The sequence below is a fragment of the Bombus fervidus genome, chromosome 13 (genome assembly GCF_041682495.2).
Source record: "Bombus fervidus isolate BK054 chromosome 13, iyBomFerv1, whole genome shotgun sequence".
NCBI classification, from domain to species: Eukaryota; Metazoa; Arthropoda; class Insecta; order Hymenoptera; family Apidae; genus Bombus; species Bombus fervidus.
Window position 1 is genome coordinate 11,454,200 of NC_091529.1, and position 27,261 is coordinate 11,481,460.

At 38.9% G+C, this 27,261-nt stretch overlaps 2 protein-coding genes across 2 annotated transcripts in view; both read left to right on the forward strand.

Moving 5' to 3' along the window:
• Positions 1–8,087, forward strand: part of LOC139993474 (octopamine receptor beta-1R) — a 46,615-nt gene extending 38,528 nt beyond the window's left edge. Inside the window, exon 3 of the mRNA XM_072015226.1 lies at positions 7,647–8,087. Within this exon, the coding sequence (XP_071871327.1) occupies positions 7,647–7,953 (307 nt within the window). The 3' untranslated portion in view covers positions 7,954–8,087. The remainder of the gene's footprint in view (positions 1–7,646) is intronic.
• Positions 8,088–22,172: 14,085 nt separating this feature from the next.
• Positions 22,173–27,261, forward strand: part of LOC139993859 (octopamine receptor beta-1R) — a 121,355-nt gene continuing 116,266 nt past the window's right edge. Inside the window, exon 1 of the mRNA XM_072015978.1 lies at positions 22,173–22,443. The gene's annotated coding sequence lies outside the window, so the exon portion shown is untranslated. The remainder of the gene's footprint in view (positions 22,444–27,261) is intronic.

Below are 27,261 nucleotides of genomic sequence, written 5' to 3' on the forward strand. Positions count from 1 at the left end.
TAGGGTATGATGAAAAAATGTTCCATTCGAAAGCCGTATGTACCTTCTGAATATAAGTGATAAATTCACGCGTAATAACGCGATGTTAAGTTTGACGCGTGATCGATTGACGATGTACCGAACTTTAAATTTGTAAAACTCGCGTAAAAGAAGCGAAATGTGACTTGTCGTGCTCTTGCTTTATGGCCTCGTGGCTACCGTATAACCTGACGGTCACGTCATTAAAAATATTCTCAGTAAATGAAAATTGAATTGAAAATACGCGGAACACGACCACCGTAGAGAAATCGCGATTTTTCGTCACATCGATCGTGCATTTTCGTCCGTAAAAATGAATTTTCCACCTCGCTTGATTAAGATAAATGTTTTTTAAGCGGATGTACCGGATATTTTCTTTTATTTCTATTCAATATTCGAACGACTATGCGTTTCACGATATGAAAATAAAATAATGACTCGTTAAATGGTTCACCGTGTTTCAATGGAATTTTGCAAAAGGTGATATTCATTGGCAGAACGTTATTCACAGTCGACTGCGGATGTGCGTGAGATCTTTTGCGCGACAAATCCAGTCTTTGCCCCTTTAATATCGCGGTAACGCAAACCAATATTACCCGTCGATCTAACATCCATCGAACAAAATTGGTCTTCGTTAATTTGCAAATGCATTTTTACGCTTGCCAATGCAACACGACTCGAAATAACAGAGGCTTTCTTACACAACTGAATTAATATCACTGCTTCAACTTGACAAGTCACACGCAAATTCCACGATACTGAAAGTAGATTCATTGTTAAATTTATTTCTTGCGTAATAGCGACAAGACTGGTAATAAACCAAGTACAGTTCTCTGACTAAATCGTACGAATCGTACAACATTGTCGATGGTCTCGTTCGACGGATTTTAAAATTCAAGATTTTCAAACAAAGCGTATATAATGCGTCTATAATTTACAACTGCTAACTTGGCCAATTCGCTGATTTTAATCGATAGATCATTGTACGAGAGGATACACGCGAAATAAACAAAGTAAATTAGTTATTTCTACGCTACGGATTTTTCCTATATCGAAAGTACAGTATTTTTAATTATATCCATTTGGAAAACATCAATTTGGACATTACTATAATCGTACAAAATGTTTGTGTCCTTTCCCTCCATTTATTTATAATATATTCCACGTTTATAACTTTTCGTATTTCCTAGCAACATCTTTCCAATAGCTTCTACAGATCTCTGTGTATTCCATTTTCTGTTATTAAAAAAGAATTTTGCGCAGAGCAGAATAAAATAAACAACGGATGGACAATACGATGGACGTTATTATCGTATAATCGTAATAGTTCAATTACCACGTTTAATGCTCGATACAAACCTGGATTTCCTTTCTATAGCATTGCGCTAGTAGATCTCGCGGATATTAATATTATATTATGAATATTAAATTACAACTAAATTCTAACTAACTAGGAAATTCTAATACTCGTAAACTCTGATATTCTAATAACAACTAAAAATAGTCGCAAGGCGTAATATTCACCGTGTACCATATTTGATCTACGATAAACTGCGCGATTAAAAATCGGAAACGATCACCAGAATCGTTTTTACAAGCCAAACTTTCCCGTTCTCCTACCGAACGTCCTGGAGAATCACGTTTCCTCGGAAATTCTATTCCACCCCTGAACTTTCGCTCGAACGCCCTGGAAACGCTACTTTAAAATAGACCAAGGTAAAAAGTAGGTGCTTGCGATTCGATGGAATTTCGATGGGCCAGGCCCTCGTTTGCTCGAACGCTTTCGATATTGCGGTGCATCCGAAAATTCCTAAAGGCTTGGTGACGCGACCGCCGGCCGGGGCTTGAGAAAGGCACTGGCAGGACCCGATCGATAACGTCTCCAGCGTAAAAGAATCTCAAATAGTTTGCACACGGCGTTTCCTACTCGTTTCGCGATATTGCAGTCGCACGCGAATGATAATAACGAGTATATATATGTGTGTGTGTGTGTGTGTGTGTGTGTGTGTGTGTGTGTGTGTGTGTGTGTGTGTATATATATAGGTTAGAACCGTCGTCCATAAGTGTTTCAAACCGGGAACGAACACTGTCAAGTAGATTTCAACTTGTATTCTACGAGTACTTGAAGAAACGAAAAAAGTACTGCCAAACGGAATCGAATACGGGTTGATCTTTTAAAAGATGATAAATGCTTTCTCTTCTATTTTCCGCTATGGAAAATTCCCATATCCTGACAGATATCCTAGGACCTCGATCGTCCGAACTAACTGTTTACGGTAAAACTGGATGCGATCGAATTACATCGGATAGTCGAACGACTAAAACTGCGTTTCGTATCAAACTAACGTAGATCGTCTATCGCGCGTTGTTACATTACCTTACATTTTTCTCGATCTTCTCGTCTATCCTCCCAATCTTCCCGAAGTGACAAATTACCAAATTTCCTTTTTCGATTAGCAATTCTGCGGGATCGTTTGTCTGTTGTGCCGCGCATTATCCACCGGTTGTTTCCGTTGTTACGAACGCTTCTGATTCACCACCTATCGCTGTTTTCGCTGCTCTTCGATTTTCCTTCAATTCTTTCCATAATTTCTTCGTTACTTACATTTATAATGTATTACATATTTTTTAATTAATTACATATATAATTACGGACTAATGTCCGTTTTTCACGACCATTTTCCCAGCCTGACTACGACGCTATCCTCTCATCGACTAAAATGATCAGTATCGTCGAATTCTCGGCCCAAGAAGCGTCACGTCTACCGCCGTGCCGTACGTCACGAATAATTTCTCCAGCACGCATACCCCGGCCATGTTTCGGCACGATTTAGCGACGCTGCAATGCCGGAAATGTCGCAGCGATGCTGACAAATATATTCTGGCCTGTTATCATGGAACAGGAGAGGGAAGAGCGACGGCGCGTACCAGCCGCCAGATCTGGCGGTGTCTTTGTTTATCGAATTTTCATTCGAAAGCTCTATTGTTAGGCGCGTTCCCGTTCTCCGTGCCACTGTTCCATCTCTCTTCGGTTTGTCAGAGTGTAGCTTTCAACCGGGCAGAGGGAGAAGAGACACTGTTTCTAGAACGAACGTAATGGCACGATCTTTCGGAGGCGGTTTTTATCGTGTCGTTTCGCATAGTTTTTGCGTGATCTCGACGCAACGGGTTATACTTTGTTTTTTTTTCCCGTGTAATTGATAAACAAATGTCAGAAAGAAAAAGGCAATACGTAGCACAATTGGCAATAAATATTCACAATAGATTCAGCTTCCAAGTTGCAGCTACTTCAGCTCGGACAAGGCGTTTTTAACCTTTCTATCGGTTTCGCGAGTTATTCTTACATTCTGTGATCAGAGTGGTAATTCGTGTTCTCAAATTTTCGATCGGTTCGATACCCACGACGAATTCGGCAGATCTAATACCGTAGTATCGCTATCAACCTCTTAAAACTGCTCATCCGTGATACTTAGTTTTAGCGCATTTACTGGTCACATTGCATCGGCGAGTCAACGGTAGCTATTTTTTACGAGCAATCGTATATTACTTATTTAAGGAAACACAGACGAAGAGTAATAATCATAAATTATGATTCGCAAAACGACGAGTTTCAACATTTCGAAGCTTCCCTCGTACTTCCTTTCGTTCTAAATAAAAACACGCTACATATACCGAAATACTAATAATAATCGCTTGCTCGATTTTCCTTAATCAAGATAAATCGATCGCTTGGATACGAAATAAAAAAGACATATCGTCCCGTCGCTAATTGTTCGATGAATCATGCGGATCTTAGCTGATCCGGCAACGCAACAAGTGACTGCGATAAAATTAGATAAAGTTCGTTCGATCGCAAGAAAATGTACTTGCGTAGTTTTCTTTATAAGTTTTGCCAAATTGATGATAAATTGGTTCCTAAACAGATATTCCTCTCGTTTAGCAAATACTCGAAGACTATCTTTACGTATCTTCGTACGTCTTTATGTATTTTAGATACGTTTTAACTCGAACTAAGGAACGTGGATCAGTCAGAAACAAGTGACCAACTATCAGCGCGACGTGAAAATAAGACGCCCAAGGTTATCGGGTAACGAGGCATTTAAACGTTACACTCTTTTACACAGAAAAAAAGATGTACTAATATTAACGCGAGTACCTAACCGTGTATTCAAGATTTTTAAGCGTTCGAATAGACGGCAACTATCGCGGCTGAACAGCCGTTTCGCATATTCAAACCGACAGGAGGAGGGAGAACGAAGAATCGTCCCGATTTTCCGGCAAACGTTCATTTCCCCGGTGTTTTCAGCCGTCTCGTCGAATCGACGAAAGTTATCGCGTTGGTTTCTTGTACACTAGCCTCCGGCTACGCTCCTTTCGAGCCTCTCCGTCCAACTTGTCTCCTACTTATGCAACGTTTTTCTTCGCGCCACTTTGTTTCGAGTTTCTCGCTTCGCCTAATGGAAAACGTTCGTTCTCGTTTCGTGGAAACAACGAAAGTTTTTCGTAACAGTCGCCGATAGAGATCAAACGAGATTCGAGCCTGTCTCTTTCGAGAAGAAAATCCACTGCAACGTTCCGCTGGTTTTACACCGTCTTTCGACAAAGAAAACTGTGAATTCGTTTCGAGCGACAATTTTATATTTCGCGAAGATGCACCGTTTCGCCAACGATGCAGTTAGTTTCATCGGCGGTCGAAAGACGCGCTCGTAACTCTTTCAATGTGAGTCGTATTTCTTATATTAGCTTAAGGAAAGACGAAAATCGATAGCATCGTATTTACTCTCGATAATTGCATGCTTTTAGTCAGCGAAGAAGGCTGTTTATCGAGGAGGAAACGAAATTCTTCGACTACTACGAAAAACGAAGAAAAAAAAAGGAGCAACCGCGAGTCGATGCTGCGGCAACTGGTGGAGAGCCAAACAACGGAGCGTCAAACTCCGGACATTCGACTTGGGTCCGTTGATTGCTGGACGGTGTTGGGGTAAAGGGGTGAACAGCGTACAGCGGCTGGACGAGTTAATAAAGCGAAACGTACACGGTCTGACAAGTTGTGGCCGAGTGTGCGAAATCGCGGCATTTTCCTGTCGACCCCGTTCCACGGCAACGTTCTTTCAGCCTTCTCTCATCCTCGTTCCTTTCTCCGCTTCTTTCATCCACCTGCTCCGCTCCTCGTCTGCAACCGCGAAATAATTCTGTGCCGCGCCTTTCAGCTGCTCCTCTCCGGCCATTTCATCGGATTTTTACGACTCGACGATACTTTGTTATCGATGTTCAGCGTGCCACGGTTGCGATCGAAACACGCGTCTTGTTTTCTAATTATTATTCTATATTTCAAAGAGAATAATTCATCAACGATCGCTAAAAATACGATACAGTAGGTAGGTAGGCACGATACGTAGGCAAACGTAATAATTTGTAATTTATTTACGCGTTTTACATCTTCTTTACTAATAATGACAACTTGGAATAAATTTCTTAACCAAAGCCCTTAATCAAAAACCCTAAGCCGTCGTTTCGAAATCAGAAGACTTTCGATACTTCTTCTTTTTCTTTTTTTACGGTACGACGACTTAAAACGTCGATAACAACGATATTTGTGCAAATTTCGAAACTTTTTCGCGTTATGTATTCTTGCGCATAGACTTGGAATCCGAGCGACTCGGATTCGAAATGTAAGAAACGCGTGATCTACGAGTTTCAATTTCTCGTCAAATCCTTAATAAGTTAGCTGTACGGTAATTATAGAACTTGACATTTTGAAGGAAATCAAAGAACCAAAGCCAAACAGAGATCTTAAATCTATCTAGCGAAGATATTCTTGATCGCTGGACCGTGGACGTTCATGTAGACTTTTAAGGCGACAATAAACAAGTATATAAGCGAAGAAATAAAATTTTGCATTTTTGAAATTTTACGACAAATACTTTGCTTTAAATATCTCGCGTACCTAACTTTCCCACAAATACGTCGAATACGTGAAATACGTAAATTCGCAGAATAACGAACGATCCATCTACTTTCCACATACGTAGATCGATAACGCGGCGATTTCGTTCGAGGTGCATCGAACAGGGTGCTTGAAGATCCGGCTTGTTACTGGAAAAGCGAGCACTCGACGAATAGAATCGAAAGAGAGAAGAAGAAAGGGGATGAAAAGCTGACGATTCCGAGGGTTTGGAAAAGTTCTTGAAAGCTCTCTGGTAGAGCCTGGTGGAGTCTTCTGGTGTCACGGAGAAGAAGTCGTTTAACGAGCAAATCTTTTTTTCTTCGCTGGCTAAAAGAAACCCCGAAGCATAAAAGCCATTCCCCTCGAATGTGCATCGAGATCGCTAGAAGGATCTCACTTTGGATTCAAATTACGGCTGGTATCGAACGCGCTCGAAAATTCCCAGCCGAAATCAATATGCCAGTTTATCCGTATTTCCTGTAATTTTCATTATATTTTGTGAACAAGCGAATTTCTTAAAATGCCCGCGCGACCAAACTACGTTTCCAACAGCCAGGCAGATTCGATCGGTCCTAACATTTCCATGCGCGCTCGGTTGCCCTTGCATTCGTAAGATCGATACATCAATCGTATAGCTTAGCTATAGTCCGAGTTAAAATTAAACAACAAAGGGTGAAGGTCGATTGTTTTTCCAAGCAACTGGTCGGACTTTTTCCCTAGGAGAGAATCGAACCGAGTTCGTGTTCATTGTCTGTGCATGTTAACGGTCTAATCGTCTGGAAACTTTTCCTTTCTCTACGCTTTCTCGTCATAGCCCTTGTTATTGGCTCTTTCTCTCCCCTTATCATCACGTAATCTATGACATAACGCCGACTGAAAGCCAAGGATGGTTACGTACGTATGCCTATTATGCATTCGCCGTATTCATTCAACTAAGATAAACGCAGAAACGCTCGTTTATTTTTCATTCGATATTCTATTTCTTTTATTAACTCTTACGAGTTCCAATATATCCTATAGATTACCACGTTCGTTGTATTTGTTACTTTGCGTTGCTCGTTTTACGAAAGTGTAAACAATTTCTTCCTAACTCTCTCTGTGTTTCTATGAAACAGAAAATTATATTGATACGCGACAGAAGCGAAGATAATTCAAAAGTAACAAACGAACCAAAAGAAGGAAGAAAATAACATCAAGATAAATTTGCAGGAGATTGCACCGAGGTACGATTCAACGAGGACGAATGAAATCTGGCTAGTATGAAACGTAGTTTCTCGTAAATTTTAACTCGGTTGAGTAATCAAACTCTCTGCCGAGTCTCGTGTGTGGCACGTTTAAAAAGAACACGACTGTGACGAGCGACTACGCCCGAGAGCGTACGTGCAAACGGCCTCGGCTCTTATATTCCGGCTATGTTTTGCTCCATCGATCTAGACGTCTGCCGAATTCGCAAGATGATCGAGACAATAAAGTCACAGGGACGACGAATTTCGAAAATATGAGAAAGAAAATTCCATGTTTTACCTCTTTTCCCTCTTCCTTGTATTCGTAAAGATATATAACTTTACCCTTCGTATCTCGTATCTCGTATCACGTTTCTCGGTAAGGCAAACTCTGCAAAAATCCACCAATCACGATTACGTACTGAAATCTCACGCGTAATTATTCCTTTTGTCAACAGGTACATCATCACGTCTCTGTGCGACAGCTGCGAAAGCAGCGATTCAGTGGTTGCAGCGGTGTTTTGGGTGGGTTACTTTAACAGCGCGCTGAATCCGCTCATCTACGCCTACTTCAACCGGGATTTCCGGGCCGCCTTCAGGAAGACCCTCGAAAGCTGTTGCGTGGCGATCGGACCGGTTCGCGATCTGCGTCAAGCTCATCGCAAGCAGGATCTGGTGCACAGTAACGCGTCTTCGGAACTACACGTTAACAATCAACTGAGAGCCAGTGAGATGACCAATGTGCACATCGAGGCGTGCATTTGATTTTCCAAACGTTCATCGAACGTTCGTGTCTCGACGATCTTCTGAACTGGAAAAAATCGTTTCGAATCCGACCGATTTTGGACTGGAAGCTCGGATCGTTCGATCGCTGATCGTGGCAATCACCAGCCACGATAGCCGAGTAGCAGCAGCATCTCGGTGGCCAATCAAACGATCTCCTTCGATCGGCAATTAACAACGTCGACGAACCTCGAAACGCGTACCTTGATCCGTCGAACGATAAAAAAGCGCCAGTCTAAAGACAACTTTTTAGCGTAAATCTGGGAAATTCGGTGTATCGTAGCGGATTTTCAAAACGTTTCTATGTTACGAGCCTATTTTCAAGAACGAAAAAGGCTGCTAAGAGATTTATACGGTCGATAGGTTGCGATCAAAGTCTCCGCTCCGATCAAGCTCGATGACCTCAAGCTCAAGTTGCTATGTTTTCTTCGCGTTTTAATTGGGGCATCAGGGTGCCGTGGACACGACTAAAATCAAACGCTATCATGCCAGAGTACGAAAGACAGAATATTTTAAATAAATCTATTTCTAAGCTCGAAACGATATGCAGAGGTGCAAGCGGTGGAAACTGATCAAAAGTATCTCTTTTATTCGTATTCGACAACGTTGCCTTTGAATTTATACATCTTTTATCGTTATTCGCGGTAATAAGTAAAATATCGTGCGAGGAAAATTCCAACGAGACGTTAACTGCGAACGAAGTAACGTCCTGAAAGGAAATCTTCAACGCGGTCAACCTATTTTCAGACACACTGTCGTCTATTTCCACTGCGTGGCGGTTTATCAAGTCCATAAATAAGGCTGCTGCCCCCCGAGCAGATGGATGATCTGATTTCAGTAATACTTTAAGATTGGTCCGATAGATAGAGGCCGTGCTACGTTCCACTTTCTCCGACGAACTTTATTAAATCACTCGCTTCTTTTCAGCCAGAGTTTCCTATTTCTGGATGTGAAATTTGAACGAAAAAGTTTCTGAATCTGAACGAGTAAGTAGTGTAAAGTTGGACGAGTCGATAGGTTGTTTTTACTTATGGTGAAAAGCATATTTTAATTTATCAAAGAATACGCATGGATGATTTAATCGGTTCGAGCGATCGACGAAACCCTCGTGTCGCTCGCACGATGAGTTTCTTAAAGCCAGATTGTGGTCGGTGGACGTCGCGTTCGAGCATGAAAATTACCTCGGGTGTAAAAGTGGTCGGTAGCAGGGCTCGATGTCGACGCCGGGAATTAAAGGATAAACAACGCGAGAGAAACGCGGATTACCCCGAAGAGATTGCGAAAATGAGCCGTTTATTCGACCGAACTCGGAAGAAACGAACGTTGCTTCCTTCGACCAAAAGCAAACGCGGATAAAAGAAGCAACCTTTGACGAACTTTCGGACGAGTTATTTCGTCGTCGAAGGTGGATAAAGATCGGAAAATAAATAGCGTTGAAATAGCGTCGTAAATATCGATAAACGACACATTAATCGTTCAAGTTGGAAAATTTCAGCGTTCTTATCTCAAAACTTGCATATTTTCATTTCTGGTACAAAAGTAGTACTACGATGAATTTGTAAAGAAAAAAAATGTCCGATATAACGAAATTCCGAGATTACATAGTTCGATAAATGTTTAAGTCGCATAAAATTTGGAATGGTTTGAAATAGTCTGTCGGTAGCGTAAATATCTGCTACGAGAACGATTATACCGTCAACGTAGTACGAACGCATACAGCTGTTACGATCAAATCAGTTGTACACTGTGTATACGGTTTCTGTTTCAAAGGAAATAGGACAGAAGGTAACGTCGATCGTTGGAATAATAGAACGTTGGAATAATAGAATGTTCGAATAATAGAATGTTCGGATAATTGAATGTTTGAACTGTGCGGCATTCGGATAACGGAGGTTTTACTCGCGTGCGAAGGTGTGCGCGAAATCCAAATTGTTTCGACCCGAGTGAAGTCAAGTAGAAGGTACCCTATGGGACACGACACCGTTGGTTTCGTCGAAAATCGAGAGTATCCGAATCGAGGCCGATAACCGATTCCATTAACGACGAGAGAAGCGATATCTAGCGTTACTACGTGTTACTGGAATTAGTCGGCAGCTATTCATGCCGAAAGAGAATTTAGCATCGTTTCTGATTGAAAACACGAAAAAAGGAAAAAAAAACGGATAAAGTATATTTTCTCGAGGTTGTTTCTTCTCTAGTTTTAACGTCGCTTCAGCGTCAAAAGCCAATTAGCAACGCTATTTGAAACTAGAATTTCTGGCAGAACTTTGTTTCGGTTATAAATCGAGCGAGGTTTGTTAAATTCTCGTCCGAATTGAACGCACTGTTCGAATCGAGAGGCAAGAAAGTTAAAAGCGGGACACAGTTCGTTGAGATACGGAAAACGGAATAGCGAAAAGTATAAAACGTGCTCTTATTAACAAATTATTCCACGTCTCTGATAAAAGGAATCGGCAAGAGAGCGAAAAACGATTGCGCGAAATACAAATTGTCGAAATCACGAATAGAAATGTCAAATATTTACTATACTACGTCTAAATTATGTAAATCTTTAAACAAGTACCAGTGTACGGATGTTCGTTTCAAATTCGGCATTAAAATATCTTAAAACTATGATTATTAATTCAGCGATACGTTTCGATATATTTACGATCTTTCTTCCGTTCGTCTAAATTACCGAATTCTACGTTTCGACGTTGTACGTATGAAAGAACAGCAATTTCCAACGTAACGCGATTAGACAATCAGAAAAAGGCAATTTTCTTCAAATAGGATCGTTAATTTCTAAAATTTTCTTATCTCATTCTCAGTACGATATTATGGATCTTTGCGAACGACAAAAGATATCTTTACATCGTATTTGTCGCGGAGTACGAGACGTTTGTCGGCCGAACAAACGACCTGTATATCATCGATCGTGCGAATGGTATTCGCGGGCTTTCGTTTCATCGCGTTCTATTCAAACAAATTTAGGAAATTAACGGAGCGCAACGTTCGTTCAGCGAGAATACGATTCCGAACTTTGACATTCGGAGCGGATATCCGTTTCGTTCTGCCGATCATTTTACAATCAACAGAGTTTTCTCGACTTTCGTTCGTTCACGGTTTAATTAAACGGTAGTCACTGGTAATTTTCACGATAATATCAGTCTCGATTGGTTTTCCGAAAGGATCTATTTCCAACCTAGCGTTTCTATTAATTTTCATTTTCTCTGCGTCGCACCATTCTAATTATTTCGAAAAAAAGTTGAAATTTTCACTTATTTATTATTTTCATCGACTTTCATTTAAACCTCGAATCTCTATATTTCCGTCCGGCTTTTATTTTAGCGAGCAAGAAAGATTTGCAAGCTTTTAAGAGGCTAGCCGATATAAGATCGAAAGAAGGAAGAAGATCGAAATCGTTGAACCTGACAATTCCATTTGCAATCTTACGATCAATCTTTATTCCTTTCGATTTCCTTTTTAATTCGATAACCACGAGCTAACATTGAAATTAACAAAAGTATACTTATCATCGCGTACGTATTACGAAGAAATCTCGTGTCCACGAAATCCTAGGTCGCTCGCGTTTAAACTGATTTCGATACGATGTAAATTATTATGTACAATATCCGACGGACAAAGCGACGTCCGATCGTTTCGATTGCCAAGGAAGCCTGAAAAGTCCGTGCGTCGATTTGCACGCACGTTACCAAACCTAAAGCACGTACTTGCTTCCTCTTTTTCTATTCTCACAGTGGAAATCTAATAGCGTTAGGTGGGTGTTAGGTCGAGTAATAGGTTAAATCTATGCAAGTCGTTAACGATATATCGTTTTACCTTGTAGAATTCTTGTATTCTTGTATTCTTTTATTACCAATTTTCTACGTATCCCCTATTATTATACCGCTATTTAACAATTTCACATGAAAAATTGGCAAATTTTGAAACAGCTAACGATTAGCTGGTGCAAAAGCCAACATATACAGGATGTTTTCAATGTTTCCATATGAATCGCGGTATCGTAAACTACATGTGTAAATAAGGAAAAGTATGAAAATTTGTTATAAATGGTTAATTACCTCGTATCGTGTTAATCGAAATCGTTTTGAGGCCTTATCAGGCCATATTCGGGTCATATTAGTAACACGAGATATGGTAGATCGCTTAAAACGTATATTTACTTTTCTGTTAGAAGGAACGACGCGCAACTGCGTCATATCAAGTTACTTTATTTTAATTATGGCGGGGTCGCGATGCGCAGACCTATTTGCAAATTTATATAACGATTCGCATATTCTGAATGTATATGTCGATAAGACAGGAAAAAGATCGAACTTATTGAATCTAATAAACGTGGAATCGTGGAAATGAGTCAGCTCGTTTCGTCGAACAATCCCGTAAGCGTGACGCGGCGATTTCATCATTTTGGCTAACGTAGCTCGAAACAACCGACAACCGTTTAAACGCGGCTCGATCTTTGGTGAAACCAATGGATAAATCAAACGGTAGAGCATGTGACCCTTCGACCATGTACGACAAACAAATCTCTGTCTCGTGATAAATACTTCGAGAGAGAAGTTGGTAGCGTTTCCGGCGATCGTTTACCCGTTCGTTACGTGCGTCGAGATTCGCTGATTCCAATCCCTTCGAATTTCATCGTACAGCGTTTCCATGTATGTAGCTGTTCGTCAACGCGAAACAAATTCGTAAACTGTCGTCGCTAAGCGAAGATAGTTCGAAGAACGCGGACGAAAATTACGATAAGCTTGTTTCGCTTAATTTTCTAATTTTAAATAATTGCTAAATGAGAAATAATGTTTCATCCCTGGAATGCTATATATATATATATATATATATATATGTATACTGGAATATTTCATCGACCCACCGATCTTGTTTACTCTATCGTTACGATACTTTGGCGCTGCAAAATTATCGCAGATGCAAAATTATCGAACGATCTTTCTCGAACGTTTGAATTTTATGACCAGTTTCTATGCATTTTCGCGGCACAAAATTTCCCGTAATCCATAAAACTTCGCCGTCTATTTATACTTTTAAGCTACGTACTTGAAAGAGTTTTGATGAATTTTTGCAGAATTTTTTACATGTTTAAAATACGCGCGAAATGTAAACGGTATACTAAACGGTACTTTTTTTTAGCAGGTTTAGTATTAGTAAGGCGTATCTGAAACCAAGAAGAATTCCTTCGATCCAAGGATGTAATATCGTAACGACTAAAATTTACTTACGGCTTCCGACGTTAAATATCGAAAACCCGATAATTAAACAGTCAGCTTCGCGCGATATAAGATTCGTTTACCGTAAGTAAGTATCGCGGTAATATAGTCGTCTCGGAGAGTAAGTTAACGCTCGCGCTAAAAGCTTAAACGTAAAACAAAGAGTCGACTCACTTTCCGAGAACTTGCCGTACGTTTGTTTCACGGTACACCGAATTAACGAACTCGATCGATCGATCGATTAGCTGTCCTATCGCGTAAGAAAAACCAAAACGATGTGATTTTTTCGCGTTTTTTCCCTCGTGATCTTCGTACCAGAGTGAAATCAACGTATACTCTTTCTTCGACGTTGTATATTATCGACATATCGTTGTTCGGACACTATTGGCCGTAAGTAATATCAGGACATCCTAAGGTATTTCTTTTATTTTCTAGTCTAGATCTAGTCTAGTAACATCGTTACGATCCTACCTATTACGATTAATCTACTGTAAAATATTCGACAAAGTAGAATTTGTTAGAGCTGTTGGATAAACGTAGCGAATAGATGCCCTAATATCTATAGCCAGCAGTGTACGTAATTCGCTATTTAAAAGATGATTAAACCGGCTGTGCTACGTTCCACGATACATAATCTGTGATATTTATTTGAAGATATTTATTTAATCCCTCGTTTCGTATGTAATATCGGTATATGTACATATATCACGAGGCACGTTCGCTTCGTACGCACGAATCATGCTTTCGATTTAATAAAGGCAGATTATATTTGTAGATTAGTAGACTAGTCTGAATTTTCGTTTCACTTTTCATTCTTCCTGGATCTTCTGGATTCTTCGAGGATCATTAAGTACAAATCACCCATGGTATCGCAACATTTTACGTCCAACGATCTGTTACGGTAGGGAATAGACGATGCTCGTTCGAGCGGCCGTTGGAAAAATTATAACGTAAAACTCCGATTGCCCAAATTCGTAAGAGAGCATCATCGAAATCGACCGAATCTTCGAACAAAGAGATGTTATTACGTTATACAGTATATAAATAGCAGAAGAGATAATAGGAACGGCAATACCAAAGGTTAGAACGTAACATTAATTAGGTTGGCGAAAAAATTCTATCGCTCTTCTAAACGAACTAATCGGCGTATTAATAACTGAATTATAGGCTGAATTATAAGCTGGCGTACAAAAATCTCCATATCCGTTTCTGGTATCGTTGCGCATATGGAATATTTTCCGCAATCGATACTAGCGACATCAATTTCTAACATCGTCCTATTCGTTCGCCTATTTCGCCTATTTCGCCTGTCGCTACGTTTAAGAAAATCAAAGTTCAATAATCTTTTATTTGTCAAAAAGCAAGAACGATATTGACGAAACGACAAGGTTACGAAATACCGCGATTATAACGACATGCAGCGATTTTAACGTCTTTCTCTTGCTAATTTTCAACTTGTTGCCGTTATCGCCGTTGTTAACGCCGTTTTTCGTTGGAACCTTGTCTCATTCGGTTTAAAAGCGATGCGTAAAATTCTGTTCGTTCGTACAACATGTTGTTTAGCTTCAACCTGTTATTCGTGTCGGTGATTTGCGAATGTTCCTGACGTCGACTCTATCTTGTGTCGCTTTTCTCAGCGCAACGTACGAAAGCTCGATTTTTCTTCTCTATGAAAAATATCTTTCGTCTTTTACCTTTCGCTACGAATACGAACTTGGTCAAACTATGCAAAATAGCAACCGGCACCAGAATTTTATAGAATCAAAATCGACCAACGTAGATCAATTCCAAAAAAAGAAAAAAGGAAAGAAAAAAAGTATCGATTCGACCATTTGCCTTGAAAGAAATTTATTATGCAACAGCATAACGTTTATACGAAAACATTCGTTTTAAAGCGTATCCTCTATTTCGTATTTTTATCGGTAAACAGCCACATGGTTAAAGGGTCAGAATATCGTCAATTCGTCTTACAGTATCGCGTTATCTACCGATCAATCGAGATGTAACGCGATAACCGTGCAACGTGTAAGGCAAGAAAAAAGAAAAAAAAAAAAAAAGAAAACGTCAAGTATCGATATTACCAGAAAATTCCTCGTAGAAATCGATGAATCGTCGCTTAAACGTTAATCGAACGAAACCAAGACTCGATGCTTCGTCGTTGTTTTTATCCTCGTTCGATAAATAACGGTCGGAAACGAAGGAAAAAAAGAAAGACAGAAAAGAAAGAAAGAAAAAGAAAAAGAACAGGATGTTCGAGTAGGCAAACGACAATAGCGGTCAAGAAGAATTATTTTATTAGTTGGATTCGATTAATTAGATAATTGTTAATCGTAATTGGTAATCGTGCGTGTTAAGGTGAGACGCGGTGAACGATGGTGGTGACGATGAAAGTACGAAAGAGCGTGTGACGTTGTTTCATCCTGTTTTCTTGTAGCGGCGGATAATGTTATATACGCGTGCGTGTGTGTGTGTGTGTGAGTGTGTGTGTATGCACGTATATATAGGAGAAAAATATGTATACAAATATATATGTACGTATAAATATATCAGATGGTCGTTTGAAACAGAATGCGCCAAGCTACGAGCGTAGGGCATTGATAATAAAAGATTTTAAGAAAAGTTATCCGTGGGTTTGTTTATTCGTCCATATGCGAATAATAAGAAGAAAACAACGAGCGTTAACGATCTTGATACAGAAACGTTTCAAGCATTTTATAAACAGAAACTAAGACGGTAAAACTTCCAAATCGTAGTTTCCAAGTTCGAAAGCAAAATTTCCACGTCGAATGTACAACGCGTAGGTGGGTATAATTGTGGTTACTTGCGAATCATTTCGATCGAAGCAATACATGTTTATAAGGACGGTAAAGAGCTTCTTGACAGGCTGTTTCGTTTATCTTGAATCGGTGGTGTAAAAAGATACATCAGGATAATCAAGAAAAAGAAAAACCGATTAAAAGATCGATGATAGAAACGCTCTTTCTTTACTTCCATCATCTTTCATCGGTATAACGGTATCCAACTGGATAAAGAAAATCAAAATATCGTAAAATCAAATCTTCTTTTTTCTACTTGCGCGTATTATTTTTACGAGCGTACAGTTTTAATTAAGGCGTAAACTTCGTATTACGAACGTTGCAATTCGATTCATCGAACTTGTTTCTTCACGCTGATCCACTCTTCGACTATTCGAACTTTATTTTCTCGATAAAACTGTTTCACGAGGTTCGTCGTCGAGATTCGTTGCCGATATAATCGGTGGTAATCGATCGATTTTGCAATTGGAAGTACGCGTTTGAAGAAAATTTGATCGAAGCAAACTTTTCATTTCATATTTTCTTCTCTCTTTTCTTTTTGCTTCTTTCGACGAGAATCAATTATATTTGATGAAATTTAATTAAACGGTCGAAAGAGTTATCACATTCGAAATTTAAGTACAATTCTTAACGAAACTATTATTCGTTAGTTTCAATTTCAAATTTAAAAGGCTGCATAGTTTTCGTTGGTGTCGTCCACTGTGATAACGTATGAATTTCGACTTGAAAAATCCGAGTTCCACAAAGTGGCCACCACGATTTCTCAATTTCTACCGAACGTTCTACTTCTCCATACTAAACTATCGCTGCTCGTTTCGTCCGCATCATCTTGGCAAGCTGCGAGTAGCGCGCATGTGTTCTATGCGAATAGCTAACGAGACGAATCGATCGTAATTTCAAATTGGAAACTTACTATTAAGCGACACTCAACACGCATTTAATTATAATTTCAAATAGCTACTGGCATTCGTGTCTGCGATTCATGGCTGTTACATACGTCTATCGCATCCTAAATCCTAATTTCTTTTACCCAATTTTCCATTCGTTGAAAAGTATGAATATTATCCACCTAGATACGATCTATCTTACTTATTTACGCTTTCGGTAGCTGGCATCTTTCAAACTTCGAACCTCTGATACTTGCAAACGCTTCGATCTATTCCACTTGCTCGCTCGCTCGCTAGCTGTCTCCGCTATCTTCAAACTCTCGACTAGAAGGGCGCAGGGCGTTCCGGGTTTATCAATTTCCTCGAATTCTGCCACGTGGCCGATTAAGATTTTCAACTGTTTGCTCGAGATCCCTAAGCGCTGCTTCTAAAATACACGGAAACCGTTATTACACGTTTCAAGCGGTTCGAACTGTCTCGCGTTCGATTCTCATGGAAGCGCAGCCGCCTCGATTCCACGGGAATTTGGGTCGCGTTTCACCCAAATGTCAGGCAGCACCACGCTAAGAACACCTTGTCCGGCCAAGCCAGTTATCGACTCGTAGCCGAATAACCAACAGAGCATACTCTCGATGACAGAAAGCGGCGGAATTTCGCGTCTAGTCAAATTGTCTTCGGAGGCAACCCTCCTTTTGCACGCAAACAACGGGCGGCTCGCGTCTGACATTGTTGCGCGTTGCAACACGTCGCGCCGCTAGTCCATTGCAACGCTGCATGTTAACTCGCTTTACCGTTAGTTTAAATTCGAGGCTACGCAACGATCGAGACAAACAGGCGGACAGACAGACGGAAAGGATGCTCTCGTCCTCAATTACGGTTTTAATCGCCTTGAAATATCTACGCTACTAGCTGATCTACAGCACGACGATAGTGTATTTAGAAAAAATTTGGTTTTACCCAATTTACGTAGCGATGTCAGAAACGACACAAACAGAGAGAGAGAGAGGGAGTCTGTCCACCTCTGGCGGACATAATATCTCCACTTGGCAAACTCTGATCGCTCGATAAACGTTTAGAACGAAGTAGTCGAAATAAATGTTGGAACGTGCAGCCTGTTTGGCGCGCACGTTACACACGATCGACAAAAAGGTGGGAAAAATTCTTAGGAGAGGAACACGTGGTTGGGAATTCGGGTCGAAAGCTGTTACGAATCGATCTCGAAAGAACTCACGCAGCTCTCTGCGCGAGTTAACCGAATCTCTGTCTCAACGACTAGGTTAACGAGCTCGTAACCCACATACCGCATCCGATGCTGCGGTAAATTAAAACGATTATCGTAATATCGCGTTGAACTACGTTTTAAGAAGTCGAACGATCTGCGACCACCCTGTGGTTGATCGAGACAATGTTCGGACAATTTGTCTTCTTTCCGCTTCGTCCACGAAATTCTTTCCACCGAAAAACGATCTTCGGCCACGTTACCGCTAACAAATCGGCCATGCGAAACAACGATACAGCGTATTTGAAAAATAAGAATAAAGAATAGACGCGAGTTTCCCGAAGAAGCTTCGTTACACACGCCATATAGGTCAGCGAGGTCACGACCCAAATTGCATTTTCACGTTAGCAAGGAAAATTCGCGCGATTAATTCGCGCAAACGGCCACCACGAAGTCGTGCAATTTCTGTTTAACGAATTACCGAAAATTTCACGATGCAACGAAAAAAATCGCTGCTGCGATACTCGCTCGCCAACGATATTTTTTCAACGTGCCTTTCAAAGCTACTTTTGACGGACGCTCGATGGAAACGTGTAAAACGTTTCTTAAGAATCGTCCATTCCGTTTAATCTATTTACGTTTATTCGATTTACGACTTTTTAACGTCTAACGATATTTCGTCTTCCTCTAAGCAACCTTAAAGTTTTCGAACGCTATTTTTAACGATATTTTATTTTATTTTATTTTATTTTCCATCTTTTAAAAGCGTTACGGTTCAACCTTTAAAATTATATAAAATGCCGAGGGCGGTGCAAGCGAGATAATTTCCTTCAACGTTATTAGCTACGTTCGCGAACGATTTGCCTGATTTGGCATGAAACGTTTCTGCCACGGTCGTTTAACTTTTTTGTCAAACCGAAAATTATTATTAATCACGATGCTGATAAATCGTAGTTAACGGTTAATCTTTACTTTGACCAATTACTTTCTAGTCTCGGCAACGTTCAAAAACTATTTATCTTTCTTACAAACATTTGACTTTTTGGAAAATTAAACTTTAAAATTAAACTTGTTCTTCTTCTTTTATCGTACCAATATATCTATTATTATCAGAAATATCTAACTTGGAATATTTTACTTAGTATTTTACGTTATAAGTCGATGTGTTCGCATTGATGCGAGGGGAACGTTGAATTTCTTATAAAATAGATAAGAGATAAAAATTCTACTAATAAATACCAATATAGATATCCTGATATCAATGGTCAACAAACGAACAAACAAACGAACAAATTACATTATATTTATATGTACAAGAATCAACGACCCACCAACCGATGCTAATATTTCTCTTTCTCAACCTTTCCGATCGTCTCTTCGATCGAACAGATTAGATTAAGTAGGTCAAATTACGCGCAAATTGAGAAAACTTCGGAAGAGAGAGAGAGAGAAACGAAAACCTAAAAAAAGATCCAAAGATCATCGCTCCTCTCACCTCTATTCTCACCGGCTATTCCAACTCTGAGAAACTATCCTACTTATCGTCTTTGCAACTACGATGTTCCAACGTTATAACTCTGACGCCTATGTTCGATCTGTCGAACTCGAACTTTCACCAACTCGAGAATTCAATGAACTTACCAGTTGTACCATACGCTTCGAGTTTCCTTCGCGAATTAGCTTTAAATATTTCGTATAAAAAGTATTCGTTTCTATTTCAACCGTCGATCCGTCCATATCCATTGTAATTTTCATTCTCCGAATTGCTAAAAAGAATCATCGAATTATTCAATTTCTCCTGACAGATGATAACGAAACGAAACTATTCTTATCGACCGAAGACTAAATGGAATTCTGCGAAGAAGGTTATCAAACTGTAATCACCGACCAAACGTTCCTAGTAATCGATAAAAGCTGATATTATCTCATATGGAAAATTTCACGTTTCTTGCTTGTCGGTAAGTGGTAAATTACCAACGATTATGTAGCCATCGTTGATTATTGACCAAGGATAAGACGTATCATAGGAGATAACAATAAACGACGATATAATAGTAATAACAATAATAACGTAACAACAAAATAAAAATAAGAAAAACAGATAGATAACACAGATAGTAAAAGTTAAAAAGCAAGTGATCTTATAATTCAAATCAAATTTTCAATTTTTAATTCAGTTCAAACTAAATTACTTAAAATTCTTGCTTTCAATCTTCTTAGTTTTGCATAAAAAGATACAAACGATTCTCTATTTCTCCAAAAATTTATCAAGAGTACTTTTTCTTCTTCCAAATCCAACTCTAATCCGATAAACCAGTTTCTTTCAAATTTACCAATTTACAGAAAACATATTTCAGTTACACGTTTGAAAAAAAAAAGGAAGAAAAAAAGAGAGTATTATATAATTAAATAACTCCGATACGAAGATGATCCGGAGAACCTCCAAGAACGATTCCGATGATCAGACTCAGGTGTTCGTTACAAGGGAACGAACGTACGGTGGTATTATCTAATACGCGAAATTAGCAAGAAACACCGTCAGGGATCTAATTTCATAATTAGAAAAACTATTTTTATTATTCGAAAATAGTCCCTATTCTTGTGTTCAGCAAGTGGCGCGTAATGTTCGTTTCAACGAACTGCCCGAGAGACTGTGATTTCGATCGACACGATTTACAAAACGACGTGACCGGCGAGCGTCATCCTAACTCTCACGATTATGTTTATATTTCGGGGAAACCTAAGTATTCTAAAAAATATACAACACTAAAAATTTTCTAAATAACTTCCGACAAATGCGGCATCGTACTCTAGCAACGTTTTGTTCCACAATTTTCCAACATCGTTTCGATAGAAAATTGATTTAACAACGAAGCTTCAATGTTCGTTTACTTATTGATTGTCTTTATTTTTGATTAATTATCAGGAAAATACAGAGACACTTACGTTCTTGAATTCTTGGAGAAGCTGGATCCTCTTGAGACAAACTGACTCTAATACCGTATATTTAAATGAAATTGAGCATCTAAGCAAAAATAAATACGCACGAAAAGAAAGAAAATTAAGAATTAAGAATATTATCGCGTCTGTTGATCGCGTCTGACGATCGAATAGCAAACACTGACTCTAATTTCACGTATGGGATTAATTTCAGTTAGAGAATATCGTAAATTTCGAACGAATGTGTACGTAAAGTCAAAACAAGCACCTAATTTTATAACACTAAAACGAAACCGTAACTGATCTTAGATCTCAATTTTGAAAAGTGACCGGTATAAGATATCGATAACTCTAACCTCTAAATACACGATCAAAACAGAAAAAACGCAAGATAGTTGAAAAAGCTACTTAATTCCGAAATATTACGTTCAACGAGTTATTAGATATATAAATAGAATTAATAATAACAATATCGACAATGTAACTAGTAGCAATAGTAACAAAATAGCAACGGAAATATCACATAGTCAATATGTCACGCACCTCGGTAACCACTAATCTTTACCGCTACACCGATATAACACATTCTTACTTTCGCGTCTCTAACCTACTCCGGCAAATTCGTAAGGTCTTGTAACATTAAAACTATATCGAAAAAAAAAAAAAAAAATCTTTAAATCTATATTATAGAAATCTTATAAACGGATGAGAACAGGAATAAAGGATTTTAATTATTTGAAAAGTTCAATCCGTTCGTGTCAGACTTTGTTCGTGTATCTTTAAAATTTCAAAGAGAACGCGTTTGCAGTGGCGCTGCACTTCTGCAATACCAAAACTACGATTACATAATTCAAATTCGAGTTCGACATTACGTTATAAATAAATATACTATGAATATTCCAAATTTATTATACACAGCACATAACTGAACAACGTGTACTGATAAATTGAATAAAATGAAAACCATATCGCTATCAATCTATGGTTGCGATGTTTAGGGACATCTATCACAATCGATAAATTACCAGCCTATCCGTTACTTTAAGCCATTTTTGACAGCCATTATGACGTCACGAAATCCAAGAGTCCAGTTTCCGGTTGTGAATGTAAACGTTGGGCACGCGCGTCGCGTAATATCGTGAAATTTTATATAAACTGTGACAAATTCGGTAATTAATAATCCGTGATTCTATGAAACTCGTGCATCATAATGCATGCTGCACCATGTATTCCATACGATAGTCTTGTGACACGATGATCGTTAAAAATACGAATTTAAACGGATAGGAAGCGATTATGTGACAACCGTTGTTCGACGCCATATGTACAATTAACGTTTTAAACTGGTTACGTGACTTCTACCGAAGATAGAAGGAGAATTTTAGGTAAGCTCGTTTCGTATTTGCCATTCAGAACGTTCGATTTAAGCGCAAACAGTGACAACAAAGCGGCACAGAAACTTGAATAATATTTGTTTTACTTTGAGAAGAATGTAAAATATCGAAAAACGTAATTCGTGTTACGTCACTCGATGAACTTGTCGAAACACCGTTTCCCTACCGATTGCGGTGATTTTTGAACATATTATCGGGGCGGGACTGTGAGAAACGCCTGTTATATTATAAACTCGGTAAAAAATGAATATCACCAATGTATTTTGCGTTCAAGTTAGGTTTTGTCGATCTAGAAGTTTCCAAGACATTTACTTAAAGTTTAAATCCGTAAACGTTAAATACGTTACGAAGATAAAGAGATCAATGGCTGATGAATGTAAACAGATCGCCAAGCGGCGAACGTGTCGACTATGCTTGGGTTATGTCGCAGATGTACGCATATTGGCAGGATTCGGTGTCCAGTACCGACCGACAGCTTTTGGCGAATACGTTGGGAACTAGAGCCGACAAACGGTTAAGTGTATAGCAAAAGGTTGTTCAGAATCACGCCTCTGCCAACAAGTTAAGAAATCATCGAGATCGTCGAGGGAGTAGTCTTTCGACAAGTTGACCCACCATTTTATCAGGATATACGTTATATCGTAACTATCGTCACGATTTTTCAAAAATTCCCGCTAATAATAAGCTGACAAAGAAACGTTTCGTTCATGTGTCAATTATGTTACGTCATGTATGATTTTATTTAAATGTTGAAATATTCAAAGGCAATGATTATCTCGATTATCAAGAAAATTGTCGCTAGAAACGGTACGGTTGAATTAGTCTTCATTTATATATACGAAATAATAATAAAGTACAAAATAAATAAATAAATATATATATATATATTAAGTGAGAATTTTGTATATTTGTTATATAAATTTGTTCATTTATTTTAAAAGTTAACGGTATTTCAATCTTACATCGTAATATGAAATATCGTTAAAACTTTCACATAGATCTAATTTGGAACTGAATGTTAATTTCATTGAAACTATTCTTAATGCTAATTAAAGTTTAAAGATCCGAGTTCCCTCTGGATCACAATCCACTGCTTATTGTTACCACGAATTAAGATTTCGAATATTTTCGTTGAAACTTGGATTCAGTTGAAACCGAATGTTTCTAGAGAGAGTTGATATTCAAAGTTTGGTAGAACTATGTCGAATTTTAAAGGATCGTCGTCAAACGCTGGAGTTTAAAATCGGACATTACACATTCTGAATGTCCGTTCTTCGCATGTTATTACGGTGTCAAAGCATATTCTATCCTTGACACAGAAACACTTTACGTTTCCAATTCGTTACATTAGGTACATACTTGGCATCGATCTTCTATTAAAATGCATTTGCATCTCGAATGATCAGCGACGCTAACAAACTTCAGCCATGTATCTTACAAAGTCAGGTATATATTAGCCCTTTCGGTAAATAACGATTCGATATTTGAATCGTTTGAAACGAAACGTATCTATAGGAAAGTTCAACAAACTGTATTTATGTTTGTTAAGTTTGTACATCTTTTTGCATTGTGCGTCAACATTGTTCATCTTGGTAATGTTAAGCAACGGTAGATTTTTTTTAGATACAGAAATTGTATTTTCATCCAGTCGCGGGGAGACGCGCGGTCGCGTTGTAGCGCGTCAACGGGAGTCGTAAATTCCCGTTACTATTGCACGAATCGACACCACGAGCAGGGCGATCCCCTTATTTCTTTTTGGGATAATAGGGGTGATTGGTTTTTAATATAACTGGAATCCACAGTTATACAATCTATATTTATTTATTTAACCAGCCTACAATACTTGTTGCGCCGACAAATAGTGTTGGACTTCGTCGTGTCGGAAAGTACAACGATCGATTAATCCGAAGATCGATCGATTTGATGGATAGAGCACCGAGAACTTTGATATTTTTCGACATTCTAAGCGATTCTATTTGTTCGTCAGGGCTTAAGATGTATGCGATATGATTTCTGAAAAGAGACTAACTGCCCTAGGATAAATTCCTTGTCCTCTCGGGGAGACACGACCCCCACCGCGCTCGGATCGCGCCACCGCTCGCGCCGATGATCACGTACGCCGACCTCTTTGTGAAATCAAAGAACGGATCGAATCGACGTTTCTGGAACTCGCGACCGGGCGGCAACCGTGCGCTCGTCGATACATCGTATGTCCCGTCGGGAAAATGAGACGATTCGTATACGACGCTGGAGGATCGCGAGAGACGGTTGGAAACACGATCCGCGACGTAACAGAAATACTAAAATAGCGGTAAAATACGTACAAAATCTTAACATCTACAAATATGAAACCCCGATAAAGGTAAATGTCCAGTTAAAAATTATATAAATGCAAGGATTAGTAGCATCTATATAAAATTTCCAAATATATTATAACATTAAGAGAGCCAACGAGAATAAAAAATTAGAAGAAAATTAGAACGAAATCAAATAAAAAATGTTAAATGTTAAATTAAACGAACTTTTCGGAATACGTCGATAGATTCATTTGGTGACAGTTGGTCTCTCGATTCGAGTTGACAAGGTCAACGTTGCAGGCGGGGGTTGACGATGGCATCGATTATGCACCGGTGACCCTGATTCTGCACGAAGCAGCGCCGACTTTGCCAATGACGAGGCTAATCGAGAAGAGGGTTAGGTCCATTGCCAGCGAGCCGGCAATCTTTCTCGTGCGGCAACTGCATCGAACTTCTCTCGTATTCGTATTCCAGGATTGCGGTCGTTCAACGCGCAGTTCCGTACGTTTCCGGTTTATCGACGAGTCCTTGCAGCGAATATCAAGGATTTCGCGTGGGACGGATGTTAATAAGTTTCCGAGGAATGCTGGAATACTGGGAGTGATATTTTTAGATATCCAGAGAGACGGATTTTTCTCGCGTTTAAACACGATTCTGCTCAATTTTTTTCCCATTAAATGTCATTTCTTTCTGTGATTACATTACGTTATGCTGGATATCTGCAGAATGGGCTTCGGTTTTCTGATATTTTTCAGTTTCAAAAGAGCAGATAAGTTTAATGTTTCTAATAATAAATAATTCAGGAATATGTACACATTTTTGTATTTTGTATTTTCTAGTTCTAGTTCTAGTTCTAGTTCTAGTTGGGATTCTCGTAAAGAAACATGATCTATATTCGATGTATATTTCGCAGTTTCTCATCCTTTATTTTAGAATTTTACTATTATCCATGTTATCATACTTCATTCGTTATCTAGATTATAACAGAAAAAATAACAGCATCGTTTTAACGACACTCCTTATGGTACGGTTGACCGGCGTTAAGGGGATTATTACCGACGAGCACAACATTTAAACTGAAAATTATCGTCGCCTCTGTTTGCGCGTGAATCTGAGCGCTATTTTAACAGGACTTTGTCTGTTTGTGCGGCGAACCTTTGTTAAAGCGTGAAATAGACACTACTGCTACGTGCCTGCTCCGACTGGATGCCACGATGCATCCTCCTTTCTGCTTGCTTCTCTCGTTATCACGCTTAAGGGACGTTCCTGATTCTTCTCCCGATTCTTGCTTAATTGACACTTTTCCTATATTTTGAACAATATCCTCGCTGTTCTTAGAATTTCTAAATATATTCGCTGCTACGAGAATTCGCATCGTTTACGTCGAACGTTGAAAGATAATTTTGACCTGTAAAAAGATCTCTCAATTCTCCTCGATACACAACGTTCGATATTCTCAAAGAAATTCACGCTTATTACTCGGTGAATCGTATAATTATTACTGTATTACTAACGAACTCGATTAACTTATTCCCGGGGAAGAAGATATTTTCTACTAAACTAAACTAAACGAGTTTTATTTGTCAAAATTTCTCAGCTCTTTTACGCAGGCTCTGTATCTATTTTTCATAATAATTTTTTGGCACGATATATCACGGTTTTTGCGATGCAGATTCATCAGGATAATTCGATATTTCGTTAGAAAACATTATCGATCATTTTGAGTCACGCACAAGCATATTTCTCTCGGGTAACGTCGATTCGGTGGATCACCGACATAGTTCTTTTCCACAAATCCATTTATCAAATATCATATTACTAGATTTTAACGTATCAGAGAATTTATAGATCGAAACGATAAAATAACGCACTATATCATACGCACGCACGATACATATTTTCAGCTTTGATTACAACAATAATTACGTATCGCGAAAGAAATTGTACGAAAACGTTACTCGTGTTCGTACAAGTGAAATTTCATGAAACGCTATTTTCTCTATAATTCTATATTCGGTAAACTGGCCAATCTTCATCGCCGAGGGAAAATCGGTATACGCTATTTTCAAAACAAAATTAACCTTTTTATTTTAATTATTTTCGAGACAATTTTGAAAATTAGAACAAACTAAAACAAACATTCTATCTATTGTTATAGCTATACTTTCTTGGCTATAGTAAATATCTAAATTATGTTACACGTACGTACACGTGTATCTATTTTTATGTATATTTATATCTCTTTTATTTCTTATTTCCATTAAAAATATCGCATCGATGTCTTTGGTCGAACGACTCGGGGGACTCATCTTTTTATACCATGTTTCGTGTTGTTTCATTGCACGTGCAAGTCGCGAAGATTCTACGGGCCAACGGGATTTCTACTGGCGGAACGAAAAAAGATCGCGGTAAAAGTTTGATGAGTTTGCAACAAAGGTAACTCATTGTTAGCCCGAGGCGGTGGAAAAATAAGCGACGAACGTGGCACACGATTTTCACCTGACGACAACTC